The sequence below is a fragment of the Streptopelia decaocto genome (assembly GCF_964273445.1).
Source record: "Streptopelia decaocto genome assembly, chromosome: 10".
Taxonomy (NCBI): Eukaryota; Metazoa; Chordata; class Aves; order Columbiformes; family Columbidae; genus Streptopelia; species Streptopelia decaocto.
Window position 1 is genome coordinate 4,531,826 of NC_138665.1, and position 17,276 is coordinate 4,549,101.

Consider the following 17,276-nt stretch of genomic DNA (forward strand, 5'->3'; position numbering starts at 1 on the left):
AAAAACCCAGACAAATTAGTTTTGCGGCCGTGGGCTGTGGAAGCAGCTGTGCCACATTTACAGATGCAGCTCAGAGGTCTGAGGGTGCGAATTCTCTGGCATCACAGCTCGGGAGTCTCCTCGCTGACCTGCCTTTGCCATCCGCTATTTCCAGTGGATGAAGAGCACCTAGCGCAGGAACACAAAGGGGAGGCACCTCTCCGATGGTTTTCACTGCGTGTCTTAGCTTCACTTGCCACAAGGGTTGCTATGCTCTTGCTTTCTAGCTCTCATTTTGTTCCATAATTTTATTTTATTTTATTTTTTATTTTTTTTTTCTGCTTCACAACTTCAAAGATCCTGTGAGGAATCTTGAGTCTACTAAGTCGACAGGAAAAACTGATTTCTAAGGGGACAGGTTTCATGCTGTCTTTATTGAATAATAGAGGGAATATTATCCAGAACTACATAAGCCCATTGACTACAAAAATCAATCAGACTTAGATTCCTAAACCATTTAAGTCTGTTTAAACATAGTACCCATGGTTTATACAGGCTATGAAAGAAATACTTTGTTAAATGCTCAGAAGGAATTAACAAAGTATTTCGAGAAGGCTGGTACCTCTGAGAGGAGGATTCTTAGACTCTTCAATTAAAATATCTCAAAATAGACCATGAATTTGAATCTAACCCAAACACGTCTCCAGTGCTGGAGTGGGAATAGATGTCCTCCAAACAGATCACTGCAGTGAATTTGCATGGCCAAAAGGATGGAGAGGGACCAGGTGGAAATCTGGCCAACTACAGGACTGTTTCTATTCTGCCTCACTTTCTAACTTGCACTTCCAGGTACTGTGCTTGTCAGCTGAGGTGGCACAAAAGTAATGTTGTATAAATCTTAATAAATCTCTCACTAGTTTTGGCTTCCCCTTTCCCTTCTGGGCTCAGAAGTTCTGGATACAGAAAGCCAGTGTGCTGCCAATGCAGAAAAGGAGGGAGGAAGACCTTGAAAAGCTTTAATTGAGACAGTAATTAAAAGCTATTTGAGAACGGTGGAAGCTGGAGATAGTATGTTATGGTGTCTTTTGCTTCCAGTAACTATCAAGGTTCATAAAAGCACATGGGCTGAAAACCGAGAGGAGGAGAGGATACGTAGAAATAAAATTTCCAGAACTGAAAAAAGCAAAGCAAGTGAAAGCCCTGCCTTTGAGCAACACCAGCCACTGTGGATATGTCACCCAAATACTCTGACTCTGCCCTGAATCCTGAGTCAAACTCCAAATTAAAATTTAAATTAAAATTATTGAAATTAAAACTTTCTACAGGTATGTGCCCGGGAAGCTGTCTCTGACAGCAGCTCTGCTCCTCGGGGCAGCGCTCCCCTGGCCCTGGGCTGGACAGACAGACAGGGCAGGAGAAGGATGAGGAGTTGGGTGTGTAGGAGCCACAACTGCAAAACACATTCCTGCCAGGATCAGAACAAGTGCTAACTCCACAGCTTCCACAAGAAAATGCAAATTCAGTTCTGTGATTTAGGCTTTCCCTTAAGAGCTACACTATTAGACTCACATATGCAACATCTGCAAGTGAAAGGAAAAAGGATGGGAAAAATAGATGTTCTGCAATTCATATTTATGTCCGGGCATTTCTACGGCATATTCCTACAATGATACACAATTCAATAGTCATAGCTTTTTAAAACCCATTGTAAGAGTGAACAAATTCTTTTCTAAACTGTAGCAGAGAGTTAAAGCAAAACAACTATAGACATTTTCAATTTCTATCTTTAAGTTATATTTTTTTTTCAGATGGATATAAACAATTATAGGCAGAAAAAGCAACTGAAGTAACTTGAGCACTAAGATTAGTTATTATCATAACAGGATTTTCTCCAACTATTTTTTCACAAGTATTTACACAATAGATACTTCAACTGAGCAAAATGAATGTAACTTAACTAGATGTCATGCTGCATTGAAAGCAAACACATACTGCTGTTGGACTTGAAATAGCTAATAAAAAGAATTAGGCACCTTGCATTTTGCAGGACAGACAAGACAACTGCATTCCATGCAGCAATCCTTCTATGTGAGTATTCACATTGATTGGGTACTCACAAGAAAACACACTGGAGAGTGTTTGATTCTGGTCTGAGACTGTAAGCATGCACTCTGCTTTAAATTTATGTCAGCTAAGGGCATTAGTTACTGATGTGATGCATATTTGGATACGGATTATCAGACTGTGCCAGAAAAGCTTACAAGGATGAAATATAGGACTAACATTTCTTCAAGCAAAATTCAAGAAATACCACTCAACTAAATAATGTATCTCAAGCCTGAGATGGATACAACCTGGATGTAAAAGGAGAAGCACTTGGTTTTCTTGCCTTCCTAAAAGGTTCTAGGCAAAGATTTCAGAAGTGCACCTGAAATTAGGTTTCCAACAGGTTCCTAATCAGATCTGGTTTTCAGTACCTCTAGATCGAGAAAGGCATAGAAAGGCTCCAGACCTAGAAGGGCTCAGGAAAGCTCTACAAAGTTTCTTGCAAAACAAAAAGGGGGTGGGGGACAGGGACATTCAGGAAGCCCTAGAAGGGGTCTCTGGAAAGTTCCATTATATATTCAGAAAGAGCCTGTAAGGGCTCTGGATCTAGAAAAGTCTGCCATGCTAGAAAGGGCTGCAGAAAGGCCCCAGAGAAGTGCTAGGTATGCTCTGAGAAAAAGTTCTAGAAGGCTTCCAAAGCAACCCAAGAAAAAGATCTAGTGAGTCACTCTAGACACGTTCCAGAAGCTATGGATGGCCACCTCTCCCCCTTGGCTCCAAACAGCTCTAGATCTAGGAAGGTCCCAGATCTAGAAAGGTGCCAGATATCTTCAGAAAGGCTCTTGACATCTCCAGTAAAGTTCTAAATCTCTAGGTCTCAGGCTCTCAGCAATTTCCAGATCTAGAAAGCAACAGGAACCTCTAGACAGTGCTAGATCTAGAAACGTCCTTTAAAAATGTCTTATTTTCTTTAGTCCTTTGAACAAAATCCCAAAAGACTGAAGCAAATAGCATATTATAAATCCTTCTGGATATGAGCGTACAAAAATCATTTCACAATGAAATTAGTTCCTTATCACTCAGCTACTTACACCAAGTTTCAACCATTTGACATCTCCTGATTCCCCAAATGTTTGTCATACCTTTCATGAGCCCTGCAACACACTTATTATAGTTCATAGTAGTAAAACCAAAAAACATGTTGGTTTTGTTGTCACAATTGATATGGACACAGAAATATAACTCTGAACTGGCAAGAAAAATGGAATAAAAAAGATATACATATGGATGGAGGACCTAAAGGGTTTTCCATCATATCATGACTTTCCCCAGTGCTCTCCAGAGACAGCTACATGCTGTTCCGTTTCCCATTTTGCTTTGAGCAGTTGATTGAATGGCTACTGAGTGATGTTCAGACACTTATGATTTTTCCTGCAATGTGACCTACATTCCTAAACTTCATAAATTTATTCTCCAAGGCAGTGTATCACTTTGCATGCCATACCCATCCCAAAGGAATCTATCAGCAGGAGATGAGGCCCAGTTTATAAAAGACGAGTGTCCTTCAGACATTTTTTAGCTAATTTGTTTGTAAATGTGAGTGCTATTGTCAGAGTACCATATTGCATAAAATGGTGCTCTCTATCATTCTGTTTGTGTCTCTTTCTGGCCTAAACATCATGCACAGCTAGAGACGTAACCTCTGTATGGCATGCTACAAATGGATACAACCAATTTCTGTCTTGACATTTGCATTTTTTTTCTCTCCACTGACAGTTTTCTCTCTCTTTTTTTTTTTAACTTGGCAGAAGCAAGGGTAGAAAAGATGCTGAAGCAAACATGGTATCAAGAAGAGGGGACATCAGGCATTCTCAGCTGTCATCGCCCAGCCTGCAGCTCCTGCAACATCACTTTCTGTGCTTGTCACAACTTCATTTGACTTCAGCAGCTTGTAAGCAAAACTCAGGGCAAACTTAGTCCTAATAATAATACTAGAGATATCACTAATACCTCCACAGCAATACTTCCTGATACTAAAACCTGCTCAGTCTTTGTTTATAACCAGCTTTGAGGCCGGAGAAATACCCAGACAGTGAGGAACACCATGCGCTAGAGTTCCCCCATGCTGACATGCTTCAAAGTCCTGCCCTTTGTCAGCTCTTACTATTACAGTGCTGTTTTGACAGGATCTGCAGACTTTAAGGTTTCCCTTAGCACCTGGAGGAATTTGCAGCCCAGAAGTATCACTACACTGACTATTTTGACGCCCTTTCTGCTGGTTATCACAGTGCAATGCTTTCAGACATGCAACCATACCCACACTTTCTTTTACAGCTTTCAAATGCAGCAGCTTGGGGCTGCATAACATTTCAATGACCTGACAATATAATTAAATGCCTATATTGCTTTTTTTACTTACGCTGGTTTTATGCCTAAGCTTTCTCCTGCTCTGCGCTGTTGTGAAGACAGACCAGGAGTCCAAAGACCAGTCCTCACTCCCCGAAGCTGCTGGACAATCTTCCTCTGGCCTAGGCAATGCAAGAGTTTTCTATCCCAGCAGTGGGGGACACCACCAGCTCTGGTCACTGCTGGCCTCAGACCTGCCCTGGACTCAAACTCCACACTTGTGTCAGCCCATTTGGTCTCCTTCCCCCTAACACTGGGCAACATTTCCAAATGCCCAAACCAGAATATACTGGGCAACATGAAAGGCTTGGAATAGAGGCAGTAAAGACAGATCCACATAGAACTCAATTATTATTAACTTGATAACACACAAAATCTGTTGCATCTGTGGGAGGTCCTTTACTCTATAGATGTGTAAAGGGTTGGTTGGGGAGAGGAGGAGAACAACATACATACAGTACCAGCCCTGACAATCTTAAAAAAAATGACCGATGTAGGAGTTGACTTCATCAAAGGAGATATTTCTTAAATCACAGACAGGCCTCATTATTAGTGGATGTGGATGAGCAACTGGATTAAAAGAAAACGTGGGGCATTGCCTGCTCAGCCTGCCTCGGCATGCTCCCATCACCACCTACATTCCCTTCTCAGCAGACTTTCCAGGGGCTTGGACTCCAGGATGTCAGGGACCAGCTTGCACTGTCCAACTATTCATGGTAGCTGTGCAATATATGTAGAAACCACATAAACATATATGTATCTAGAGAGAGCTATATGTGCATATATAGGTATATATTATGTGTATATGTATTTTCTTCATGCATACATTTTGTCCACTGTGTCTTCTCAACAGATTAAAAAAGTCAGATGTCAGTCACTGATACATCTCAGACTCCCACCAACCTGGCAAAGCTGCACTAAACATTTTCAGCAGTGTAATTCAGCGTAGCAGATACAAGGCCCCTGCCACAAATAACTCATCGGCCAGACTCCATGGTACTGAAACCGTATTTAAATGAGAGACATAATCGAAGGCTACTTGTGCAAAAAGAATAGAAAGTGAAGCAACCAGATAAGTCGGTTCCTTGGGAAAGACTGACAGAAGAGCCTCAAAACGAGCCTGGTTCAGCTGTGAACCTGTCCCCGGAGAGCTGGAAGTGGCTCCTGTGCCTGGGGACCTGGGCAATGCACTACGGACTCGTCCGGAGGAGGAGGGTGGGCGAGCGGGAGGAAGGCCGGGGGTGGCAGGGCAGCTGGGATGTGTTGGTGTTGCTGGGTGGACACATACAGGGCTCAGTGCAGGCACAGGCAGCATCTGGTGAGCAAAGAGGTTTCTGTTGTGAACGTGCACCTGGGAGCACCTGGACTCGGGGCCAAGCCAGCCATTTCTTACAGAAATGTCTCCCTTCTTGCAGTTTCTCATTAGAAACAGATGATTAAAAACCAATTTAAATCTGGCTCTGTAGAGCAGGAAGCAAGAGAAAAGTCATGAGCAGAGGTCTGTCAGGCCTCCATTCCACCACCAAGAGTCGAACACTCCCTGCCTCAACAATCAAAGAAAAGGATGCAATTGCTGGAATAGTTGATTAAAAATGTGCATAGTCTTTTTCTCAGTAGTAATGCATTATTTATGGAAGATAATTGAAATAAATTGCTGTTTTGTAGGTGACCAATATAAGAAGAACACTTGGGCTTTAAGGAAGAAATTGCAGTGTGACTTCATTGCATGCTATCTCACTTCTATGACTAATATTTCAAATTCAGTGATAGAATAATTTGATTAGAATATAAATTAGCTGTGATGAAACCATCCTTCTTTCTATTGATATTCTAAAAATCACATTATGCACCTACAAGTTTGATTCATGAGCTCTCACAGACTTTTTTCCACCTGAGGTCCTAATCCTATGAGCCTCTTTTCTCAGTTCCTGTTAAAAAGAGGGTAGTTAACCTCTCCTCTACCCCTGGGAAAAGACTATTTTATCTCCTACCTCAAGATCCTTTCTTAAAAAGGCTTTCAGCTTGATTTTGCTCTAAAGTATGGATACTAGTGACTGCTTCTTCCTCAATGTGATATTATAGCCAGAATTATTTTCTATAGGCTTAGGGTTTCCAAAGAGCAACAATTAATTAATTGAGGAGGAAGCTCATATATGAAAAGGCTTGAAAATGCCTCAGTAAAAGCTCTGTCCTTTACGTACTTTGGACTATTTTTCAAAACCACATTATTTTAGGATACAGTTGCTCCTTCCTAAAGACTTCCCACTTACTACCCTTTTAATTAAGCGTGGAAAAGCACCCAGCCAGAAGCCCTGTTTCTACTGAAGTCAGTGGCAAACCAGTGGCTGATTTTGCTGGGGCCACAGCTTTTGCTCTTGTCAGCTTCTCTGGTGCAAAAGCCAGAGCAAAGCCAGAGAAGAAAGTACATGAAATTAAGCAGTGGAGTAAAAAGAAACAGTGAATAAGACAACTTTTTACCAGAAAAAAAAAAAAAACAAACAGCCTTTATGGGCTCCTTCATGCAGCAAAAATTAGAAAAAAAAAAATAATAAAGATCTTTTCTAAAAAGAAAAAAGCTCTGAAAGTTTTCTGTAAGGGAAGAACACACACATACAAAAGAGCCCATAAATTATTATTTCTGCTTTGTGTGCTTTTTTGTTCAGAGATTTCACAAATGTATATAACTCATGTTTTGCAAAGCACTGGAAAACACAGCTCAGAGATTTGGAATATTTCTGATACACTAATTACACATAAGTAAACAGTGTATCAAAAGCCTTGCACAGGTAAAGGACTAAAAGTATATCAAGAGCAGGGGTAGTTTTGCAATGCTTTGCTACAGTCAAAACAGGTTTTGCTCTTTGATGGCATGCAGCTCCCTAACACAATTAGAATATTATGCATCTAGTGTTAAAAAAAGCCAATGAGAAAGCGCTTTGTGCTTTCTGCAATACAGAAGTGCAGTATGTCAGGTATGTAGATAAATACCTAAAAGGATAGCGTGTCTTCCTCAGACCTGCAATACTAATTAATTAATTGGCTCCATGTAATCCTGCAGTTGCTTTGAGATATCCTACTCTCAACCTGGCTTAGAAGTACTTCAGCCTGGAACCAATTTGGACTTCATGCTGGCAGCACACTCTCCCTGTTTCTCACCCATTCATCAGATCATATTTTTGTCTTTCACATTTTCCTTTCCTGCCTCCAAACGTACCCAGGGAATGTTCTGTCCAGGCCGTGCTTGCTCCGACAAGCAGACCCTCATTGCTGCTTTCAAGTGAGGTCACCATGTCCTGGGAGCTTTTTGTTCTGCTCAAAAGGCTTCCACAATGCCACTGAAGCGTATTGTGCCTGTGCAGATGCTGGTGGGGAGCGCCTGCAGCACTTGTGACTGCGGGAGCAACGTCAGCGTTTGCAGTTTTGAGATACATACTATATTTTCAAGCAATTCTGCTCATCTTTACTCCTGTGTTCCAGCATTCTGTCTCTCACTTCACTATTTCAAGTAAGTCATCAACAGCATTATGTACTGTTCTCTCCGCTCTCCTCCATCATTCAAAGCAGGCTGTCCAGGATGTGACATTCTTGCCATGTGTGGGTCACCTTTAAAACCTGTTCTAAACATTTGCCTTTTAATTTGACCTATGCAAGCAAATTGTCTACGCAAGTAACATTTTTATATGGGAGCAAAACATTTTGCAGTGTCACTGAAGTTTATGTGAAGCAACACAAAATAGATGGTTCCATCACGTGGAGAACTGCTGAACAAAGGCTGATGAAGTGCAAATGTCGAGAAAAAGTCTTCAAATCAGACCTTTCGTTTTGGAACACAGCAGTGACAGTTATTAACATCATCAATCAGGCCGGAGCTGTTGCTTTGGCACAGACTCATGCCTAGTGGGACTGACATCAGCAGGAGAACAAGGCCATGCTTACGGGCTAAGAGAAAGCTCTTGGGATCCATTTTCTGTTGCCTTGCAAATGTTTGGACTCTATATGTGCAGGGACTGTACTTGAGACTGGTTTAAACAGTTCCCAAATATTATACTAACTGCTACCACTCGCACAGATACAAATGACTTGAGGTTCAGAGTGGTGGAAATTCAATCCACATATTTCTCATGGGAGGAAAGACACAGGATGAAATTGCAAGATGGTAGAAAAATCTGCTAATTCTCTCCTCAGCTTTCACCACAGCAATGAAGGCAGAAGAGAAGTGAAGCTTATCGCTCAAGCTGAGCTGAAGTGTTTTTACTTTCACACAAAACCTCCCACAACATCAATATAACTTCTATGAGCACTGGATCTAATGAAGTCTGGTTTCCTAAGGACTTCCGTCTCATGGCTGACTGACTTGGGAGTTTAATAAGATCCAAGCACTAAATGAAGCTTTTCCTGTGAAGGGAGCATTTATTAGATCCTGAGTGGAATCTCTGGAGTTTAATAAAAGAAAGCTCATGCTGCAATATTTCCTTTTGAAAGGCCACTTTAGGTCTCTCTCCTCCAACTGGATTAATATTTTTTATGGAACATGTAGGAATTTAATTGCTGTGAAGGCTGGTGTTCCTCTACAAATGTGTTTGAAATTGTCCCAAGATTTTGATTTACTGCAAGGAAAAGAATTCTGACAGACAGACTTACCCACACCATGTGCCCTCATTTTCTATCAATAACCAGACTAAAAAATTTCTCTATACTCTAGGGATGCAGCAAACACTACGAGAGCATGCATGCTTGAGAAACAAAGCAACCTGGAGATGCCTCTGATCTAGACCAGTATCAAACCCAAATCCATCAGGCAGTGAAACAGGATGATGACCCCCTCTCTTTCCCTTCTTTCACAGTCCATCCCAGTCTCCTCCCACAGCGCTCCTCTTGTGGCTTGTGGCAAGTTTGGAGAGCAGTCAGCACTGCAGCAACTCAAGAAGTCAGTAGGAGTATTTTAGACCAAAGCCTATGTCCCTGAATTAGAGTACCTACAACAGCCTTCCTACCCAAAGGGTACAGGGAGGGAAGAACATTGAGCAGGTAATTCTGTTCTCTTTAGCTGGGCTTCGATTTGACAGAAGGAAATATAGAACACACAGCTGGGAGATCAGTTAGCTCAATCCATGGGGCCTCCAGCTCAGATGCAAAAGTATAAGGTTCAACATAGGTTTATTATCCATCCAATTAACATACAACAAAACAGTTTCCAAAGAACAAATGAAGAATAGGAACCAGATCTAGAAGAAGCCAAGGACTGAGCAGCAGGGGCACCCATCTGAAAAATCTAGCATTCAGATCCTGGGTACAGTAGATTAGCAAGGTGAATATTAAGAAGATCATCAGTACCTTTTGATATTCTTGAAAAATGTGTTGCCTTTAAAATTTAGCTCTTGTTCATGTTCTAGTATTCAAAGTTTCAGTCAGCATTTTCAAAAACTATGACCAGCTCTATCAGAATGAAAGATACTGGAATAACTGGTTTTAATGTAGATGTCTGCTAAAATCCTGCTACTCCAAGTGTTGAGTATATACGTATACATTCATAAACCTAGCCTGAAGAGCCATTTTCTTTAGATTTGCTCCTTATTAGCTAATTGAAGAACACTAAAATCATTTGTGCTGAGTAGAAAAGTCATCCAAGTTTTGTACATGCTGAAATAGTACTGAAAACACTGGCATATCATATAAATACCTCAACCGAATGTCCTTTTCCTTCTAAGTTCAGATTAACATCCTCACAGTGAAGCATGAGATCGAAGTAATTAGTCAGAGGTTGGTGGTTTATTTGCCACAACATATAATCTTTTCAACCCGAGCTGGCCTTCCCTCCCCCTGTTCTGAATGCAGAGTACTGTGCTTAAGAATGAGAAGGTGGTGAATGATTAATAAGAGGTGTTTCCATCAAAACTGATATTGGAATAAGTGATTAAAGCCTTTCACAATCAGCTCATTCATTAAAGTGAATGTGTTCAAGTGAAAGCTTGTCATTTATGGTAGTTTTCGCAATGGGCAGTTTTTCTACGTGTTTACTTCAAGAGTACATTTTTGTACTTTGGTAAATCAAGAAATACCGTTTTTGAGCAAGTCATTGATTTTATTGCCAGAACAAATTTAGCTTTGAGAATTGATTTTATTAACGTATTTCATAAGTCCCTCTAAACACAATTTGTGAGCAACCCACATTCTCTTGATGTAAATGCCATTTGTAATTTGGCCAAAGAACAATTTAAGTGGAGATGGGCCAAACTCATTTTTCATTTATGTTTATGCCATTCTGGAATAAACTCAGCAGTCTTGCAAGGATATACAATTGCTTCTGACTAAGTGAAAATATAATTCCCATATTTTCATTGATACATTATAATTTCAGATTAATGTGCTTGACTTCAAGGGGATGTGATTATTTCATAGAGTTTTCTGGCTATCAGCAACAATTTTGGAAGAAGACTATCGAGCAAATTTGATATAGTTACTGTTCAGAACATGCATTCTTGGCATTTATTTCGTATCTGTGTTTTACTGTATATGTGAAAAACCTCAAAGTACGGATTTTGTGAAAAATTTCAGTAAGTAGATTCACTCAAATCCCCACAAAATAAATCCTCCAAACAAGAAATGCTTTCCAAAGCTGTATGTACATCTGTACTGCAGATTGTCAACTTCATCTATCAGTGACAGAAAATTATACAGTATTACTATACTTAGACCTAGCAAATGAGACTAGGTACTTTTTAGGCACACTTTAAAATGCCATCATTTATTATGTTTTTTAGAACATTTACTGGCATGCATCTACAATTTATCTTATCTCAATCTATGTGGTAAGAACACGTATTGATTTCCCAGAATACTGAAGCATTTGCAAAATTTTGAGAAATGTGAAAGGAGCTTCCTGTAGGTGCTGCAGCATGGAAGCATCTGGATTGTTCCTGGCAAAACCCGTTTATTTCTGGCTCTATGAAAAGAAAGCCTTACCCCAGCTGAATGCTGATGTCCTGAGAGCAATACGAAGAATCTGCTCTATGACATGCTTTTTCTCACCTATGATTTTGCAGAAGCCCTTTCTCCATGGCATTGGAACTATGTTGTAGGTAAACAAAGCCTGTTTCTGGCAAGAAGCCAACCTACCAAAAATAATGATTTTAAGGCTATTTTAAATCTACTTACAAATTTGGCATATTTGATTTCAGCCTCAAAAGCTCACCTTTTAAATTTATTTTTAAAAAATAATTGTATGTTCATGTTTGCCAGACCCTGTGCTGTGACTTCTTTGCTAAAGGTTATTTGCATTTTTTAAAAGGAATTGAAAACCACCAAAACTCACCATTTCAGATTTAGCGAAACATTTTGTTACTGAGCAAAACGAGCAAAAATTTGAGCACAAATAGACACGCTATACGGCGAGTAATGCAATTATTTGTCCAGGTTGAGATCGCAAGGAGAAGGCGGGGAGCAGACGTTGCACCAGCACCATTCCCTGCACCTCGGAGATCTTTAATCTGGTTATTGATGCCCCAGGTGGCTGTTACACACATCAAAGAAGCAGGAAATGTGCTTGGGGCAGCTCTCGGACCCGCGGAGTGTCCCCATCCCTCCCGCCAGCCGGTCGGCAGCAGCGGAGCCCGGTTGGTGTCTCCAGCCGCGCGCTCTGCTCTGCGCCCAGATGTGCTGGAGTGGGAGCCAAGGTGCCCAGGAGCCATATGATCCTAAGACAACTACTAGGCTAGTTTAAGCTTGGGTTTAGCACAACTAAGCCACTTCACCCTGTCCTGCTTTATGAGGAATAATTACATATCTACTGGAGAAGACAGGACACAAGGGCCTGTCTGTCCAAGAACTGGGAACAGGGAAGCTGAGGTTCCTCTGCCCACACTTGCAAATACTCAGGGTGCAGTGACATGCGAAACAGAGCAAGGACATGTTTTTCTCTTTCAACTCTAGCAACGAAATCCCCAAGTGCTTCTGTGACAGTGGCATTTGATTCCATCATTTGTCCCTGTGAAATTTGATAAGAACTACTCAAAACATTGACCCTACATTCTTCATGTATGCAAATACAAGACGGTAATCACCTGCTATTACTCAAAGCCTACTTAAAAATGAGGAACAAGCTCTGGCTATTGTTACACAGTGTATTTTAGCTGCGATTTTCCAATTGCAAAGGACTGAGAAAAGGGCAGGGAGAAAATGAAACGCAAAATTACCTGCATCCTGGTTATTAGCTTACACAGTCCATAATATAACTTAAGTATGTTACTTGAATGCCTCAAGATTTTTTCAAGTACAGCTTTTCCCTCATTGTGAAGCTGATTAATTCAAGTATTTATTGGCAAAGGCCAATCCCTTCCTTGTGCTATCTCTAAGTGTGGCTCCCTGACTAGTCAAGAGTACCATTTATGTTTCTTCCTGTTTATCTATATAACTTTTTTAGCATAAACTACAGATGTGGTATCTTTTAGTCCAATTTCTTCTACACTGCTCTTGGAATAAGAACTGAAGAGCACTTTGAGAAATGTCTTGAAATGCAGTAGCTTCACTACAATACTGCTGTTGTGTAATTACTTACCATAATGCTCCACCATGATTTAGAACAGATTTAGATGTAAACAGAAAATATATTTTTTCCATTTAGTAATTCAAGCAAATCACTCTGAATGCTGAACTACAGGAAAGCACTCTACACTTCTGATAAACTCCTCAGAAGATATATCTCACAGTAGCAAGCAGCTTCCTAAAGTAGTGTTTATTCTTTACATAAGTCCCTCTACACATTCATATGCCATCTCCTGGAAAAAAAAAATCAAGTGCAAGGTTTTGCATATATATGGTACACCTTAAAATAATCATGTGAAAAGAAGATCCACTCCATATTGTGCATTCCAGAATGATCTGATTCATCCAGGATATTCTGATATACAATCCTTGTACAAGAAAGTAATTTATCTGTCTCCACAATGTGTAGAAAAGTGACAAGACATGAAAACCAGGTGCCTACCTGAGTGATGTCCATTCCAGAGTCACAGCTCAATGGCTGGGTTGATGTGAGGCCATTCGAACCTATTATTGTTGTGATCACACCGTTCTCATCAATTTTCCGAATCATGGTACCGTCAACGAAGTAAATATATCCGTGCTTATCCACAGTGATACCTGGATGAAGGGAAAGGGTAAAAATGTGTTAGAGTGTTAATACTGACATTATCTAGATTTAAAAGCATGAGCTTAAATTTCTTCCTCTCAGACTCTGAAAACCTGCTGATTAAAAAAAGTATGACATTTTTTTTTTACTCATTACTTATTTGAGATTTATACAAACTCAATATGGAATGATCATACCCACATATCAGACTCTTTGACTTACAGAGAAAGAAGGAATATATGAGGAAGAAACAGAACAAAACAGCAGAGGCATTGCTTGTAACGTAGTTCTATATACATAGAATTAAGCTCTTCAGTAACTTTGCTTCATGTCCTTCACAAAGTGGGACAAGAGTAGCTTTTTCTAAAAGCTTATCTTACAGTTGATTTGTCTTCATTTTTATTTCTTTAATTCTCATGCAGAGACTTTTTTTTTCCTTTATTACTGTACTGCCTGAATTATCAGAGAGTCTGAGCGAGCAAGAAGCACCCACAGAAACTAAGAGATATTTTTGTTGTCATACACATAAAAAAGGCGCAAACCAGGCTCTGCTCAATAGGCAGAAGGAATATCTGTGCTACAGATAGTGCAGTGCTGCCCAAGATGATGGTCATCGAGTGGAACCAGCCTCCTGACAGCGATGGGCTTCACAAGGAGCTGGTTCAGTTCTCCCACTTCTGGATCGACAATAGGTCCAGCACGGCTGCACCTCACAGGAGAGACGGACCCTGAAACGAACGCGAGGGCTATGCAAAGGAAAGGTCTTGGTCTTGTGTGTTTCAGTGGGGAAACTGAGGCACAGAGGGCCTGTTGTCTCCCACCACGTAGTCCAGCCATGTCACAACTCATGCCCAGCCCTGGTCTGTTCCAGTCTAACTCTTTCTCCCCAGTTCTCCCTGCATTCAATTTGTTAGACTTTTCAATAGTGCATGAATGGTAATATCTTTTTTTTTTTCCCCATGAAATGTTGAAAATATAGCTAGAAAAGCACTTCTTTTCATGTTAGGATTGTGAAATCCTTTCTACCAAAACTGCTCAATTTCTTGCTTTAAACTACTTCATAATTTCCCATTTAAAGTTGCATAACTGTGCAATTATAGCAGCTGCTGTGCACAGCCAAGCTATTTTAATAATGAATTTATGTTCTGCTACACAGAAATGAAAGGCAAAGGACTTGAACAGATGGTTTGGACAGTGGCTTATAGAGTTCTTGATTTTATTCCTCTGCATTTAGCACAACTAAGGCTACACGTACTCTGAGTTTACAAAACGCTTATCTGCACACCAGTCTAGCATCTCATACAGCAATTCCACACGTCATTAAAAAAGAAAAAAAAACAAACCCAAATCGGATTCCTTTACCTTTGAGCCCCATTTTCCCATACTTAATTTAATTTCTGTAGTATATAGGAGCAGTTGTAGGTGGGAGCAAGGGACAGTAAGGAGTCTGGGGGGCAAGGGAAGAGGCAGGTGACCCTGAGGTTTGAGGATATCATCACAAAAAAAATATCCAGAGGCCACAACCATCTAGCGTGTAGCTAGACTGCAGCATCCAGCACTCCTACTACATCCAGCTTCTGGGCTATTCATCAGTTGAAATTCTTTAAATTGTGAATACAGTGTGTTTATCTGGCTGTGAGCTGCTGTTAGGAGAGGGGTGGGTATTCACCATCCTGTCACCTGCTCTACCCAGGACAAAAAAACTCCCCTGACTGCCAAGGTGCCGCAGGGTACAGGCTTAAGCTGTATCACTTTGTTATGTTAAACAGCTGACTGCTGAAATGTCCAGTTCGCCAGGCTGGATGTCACCTGGGGGACTGAAATCCCCTGTTAGGGCTTGATGGGTCAGCTGGGGAAAATCCGGGAGGTTGTAAAAAGGCTCAAGGAAGAGCAGCCATCTCAGGGCTTGGCTCCCTGCTGGACTGGGAGCTTGCAGCTCATGTCTCCTTGCAGCTCCCTCGGAGGATCTTTACTCTTTAATTAGAGTAACAGTGCTTTCAGAAACTACAGGATGACTGGCAAGCTCACAGCTATTGTCTGCTTCTGAGAAATCCAATTATAAACCTGAAAGACTGAAGGTTTGAAGGTGAGCTGAGGTAAAGAGTGCATCTGAGAAGCAGAAGGATTTGCTTTGGTGTTGGGGGGGTAACCTGTGTGTTCTAGTTTTTGGGGAGGGATGGCACCTCTGTCTCTCATGCATGCAGAAGAGACTTTGCACTGGATAGACCTGTGCACACAGAAGGCCAGAATTAGGGGTGGCTGTGTTGACTCTGCCACTCCAGTTTGGGGCCACAGAGCAGGAGAAGCTGGGCTCTGAAACACCTCCTGTGGTTCTCGTGGGGATGCTCAGGGGTTCCCACCCTCCTGTCTGGTCTCTGTCCTGCTCTGATCAGCTTTATGCAGTACAGGGAGTATTAGTAAATGGAAAAGCCACTAGAAAATTGTTATAGATTTTTTCCTTCTTTTCTTCAGGGATGTGTGAAGGTTGGAGACAAAAGTCTCTTTGATCCCAGACTCCTACTACTTTCTGAGTCTCCCCAAGACTTCTTTTGAGAAGACAAAGCCATGCTGGTCTGCTGTGGCAGGCAAGGTGTGAGGATCAGGAACTGCTGTATGTGACTGTTGTATGTGATATTACTGATACTGCACCATGGAGCAGTATCAGATGGGATTTGATTTGCTTTCTGGTGTGGTTCACAGAAACCTGATGTGGGCGGGAACTGCAGCGCATGTGCTGTGTCTTAGTTTGCCTTTGCAGAGGGGTGGTGCTGTCTGCCAAGCAAAGAGCTCCGCTTCTCACCTGGGTAGCACAGCCCTGGGTCAGACCCGTGCCGTGGGTAACACAAAGCTGGGATCTATCGCTAAGGCAAGTGCATCTTCTGTTTTACGCAATTTCCCTGCGAACAGATGGCTGTGTTGGCTGCAAACCATCCATTACATAAAAATCAAAAATTATGCTGCAATTAAATAAAGCTACTCAGCTGTGTTGCTGAATGGATTTCAAACACTGACTATATAAGAAAACCAAAGGTCCTTTAGTGTTAACAGTGCACATCTTGCTCTCCAACCATCGCAGAAAGACAGTCTATCTACAAGAGAAGTACATATGTCAGTGTGATGGCATAAACAAGCCCATGTCTTTGGTATTTGTACTAAAGATAATAAATTCCTGGTACTTCCTAGTAAGTCAGTTTCTTCAAGTATCAGTGTATATACATCCGACAACAAACTACTGCAACCAGTGCTTACTGCCATATACTAAAACCACATGACTTTACCCATTTGAAAAAGAATTACTTATGCATTTAAGTCTTGTTGACAAATACCCAAATAAGGCATTAATTGGAAAAACGAATACAGATTTGTGGCTAAACTGTTCCAATTTATTCATTATTAGAGTTGGATTCATTAATGTTCCTGTCACATCGTGCATGATGCTTCACATAATCTGTACTCCAAGAGCTTATTTTTAATCCTTTTCCGACATACAGCGTAATGTAGAATCAAATCACACACAGCACTTCAATTGTGCTTTAATCGCCGAGGAACTCAGAGAGGAAACATGCACATGCTGAGTGTAATGAATTGCACCAAATGCAAGTAGGAACACTGCTCACTCCATGAGGGAGTAAAAAGGTCATTTCAGGTACCTTTTCTTTGCACAGAGAATGAGATGTAGCCTGTATTGGGCTGTTAATCTGATTGTTTTTTTAAGGAA

General features: G+C 41.1%; 1 protein-coding gene across 2 annotated transcripts in view; it reads right to left on the minus strand.

Moving 5' to 3' along the window:
• TENM1 (teneurin transmembrane protein 1) overlaps positions 1-17,276 on the minus strand; it is a gene marked incomplete at both ends in the record, with an annotated part of 235,534 nt that overhangs the window by 29,910 nt on the left and 188,348 nt on the right. For both annotated transcript variants that reach the window (XM_082062122.1, XM_082062121.1), the window contains one exon: positions 13,415-13,569. In XM_082062122.1, the coding sequence (XP_081918248.1) occupies positions 13,415-13,569 (155 nt within the window). The remainder of the gene's footprint in view (positions 1-13,414; positions 13,570-17,276) is intronic.